This window comes from Wasmannia auropunctata, unplaced genomic scaffold (assembly GCF_000956235.1).
Source record: "Wasmannia auropunctata unplaced genomic scaffold, wasmannia.A_1.0 LD336076.1, whole genome shotgun sequence".
Lineage (NCBI taxonomy): Eukaryota > Metazoa > Arthropoda > Insecta > Hymenoptera > Formicidae > Wasmannia > Wasmannia auropunctata.
Genome location: NW_012026814.1, coordinates 4,781,411 through 4,782,417, shown reverse-complemented (window position 1 = coordinate 4,782,417; position 1,007 = coordinate 4,781,411). Strand labels below are relative to the sequence as shown.

At 41.8% G+C, this 1,007-nt stretch overlaps 1 protein-coding gene across 1 annotated transcript in view; it reads right to left on the bottom strand.

The window, feature by feature from the left end:
* Positions 1 to 1,007, bottom strand: part of LOC105449507 — a 4,042-nt gene that overhangs the window by 2,248 nt on the left and 787 nt on the right. Inside the window, exon 2 of the mRNA XM_011688764.1 lies at positions 23 to 905. Coding sequence (XP_011687066.1) covers positions 23 to 905 — 883 coding nt within the window. The remainder of the gene's footprint in view (positions 1 to 22; positions 906 to 1,007) is intronic.

Genomic DNA, 1,007 nt, shown 5'->3' with positions numbered 1-1,007 from the left:
AAATGTGGTCGTATCTCGATACCTTTACATCTCATCGCCTCGAATATCGCGAAGCACAGTTTCTCTCTACCCAGCTTCAAACCGATCTGCCCTACATCGGTCAATGCTTGTCGACTGCAGCTGGAATCAACAAAATCGTTCGCGTACCTAATAATATTCTGAATCGACACGTTTAATGTCACTAATTCGTTCATAAAGCTATTTACAAGACTCCGCGCGATATCCTTCGTCGCGTCGTTCATCGTGAGATAATTTATGACAATGTGAGCGTCCGCGACCTGATCAGCACGTATCAGTTCCACGATCATCTTGGAGATTTCAGACTCAATCGTTGGTTCTGAAGTCATTAGAAAGTTCAAGATAACCGGGATATGCCGGCTGTTGTTGGACATGTTCAGAATCTTTATTATCCTCAAAAGATTCGCGTTGTCCTGCGGCTCATCGTTTAATATTTTTACCAGATTTGGAATATCGCCGAGTTTCGCATATCTACAAGCCAGTTCGGTATATGCCTTGGCCGTAGGCAGTTTCGCCTCCTGCATTAGTGTTATCATTTGCTCGACTTCGGCAACATTATTCTTAACAGTGCAAATCTGTACTAATGTATCGATCGCCTTCTCAGAGATAGTTACATTCTTATCTTTTATAACAGACAAGATGTGCCACAAGTGTTCGCTGTTGCCCGCCTTTATGATTGCATTTAATAGCAGGCCATAGGTATTCCCATCTGGTTCTACACTCATGCTCGCTAAGAACTTCGTCAGATTTACAGATTTGGAATCCTCCTCGTCGACACCCAGCAGAGTGTTGTAATACTCCAATATCAGTGCCTCGCCGCTCTTTTTTGCCAAATGCCATACCTGTGCGTTAAAGTTATTTATAATAAATAATCTTTCCCCTTTCTGCTTCAGTTACAATACTACTCTTAGTTTGTTTCTATTTTTTTCACTGTTCCTATATTAAGGCAGCCTTAAGTAATGTTTCAAGACACTAACATGGCTCTGTGA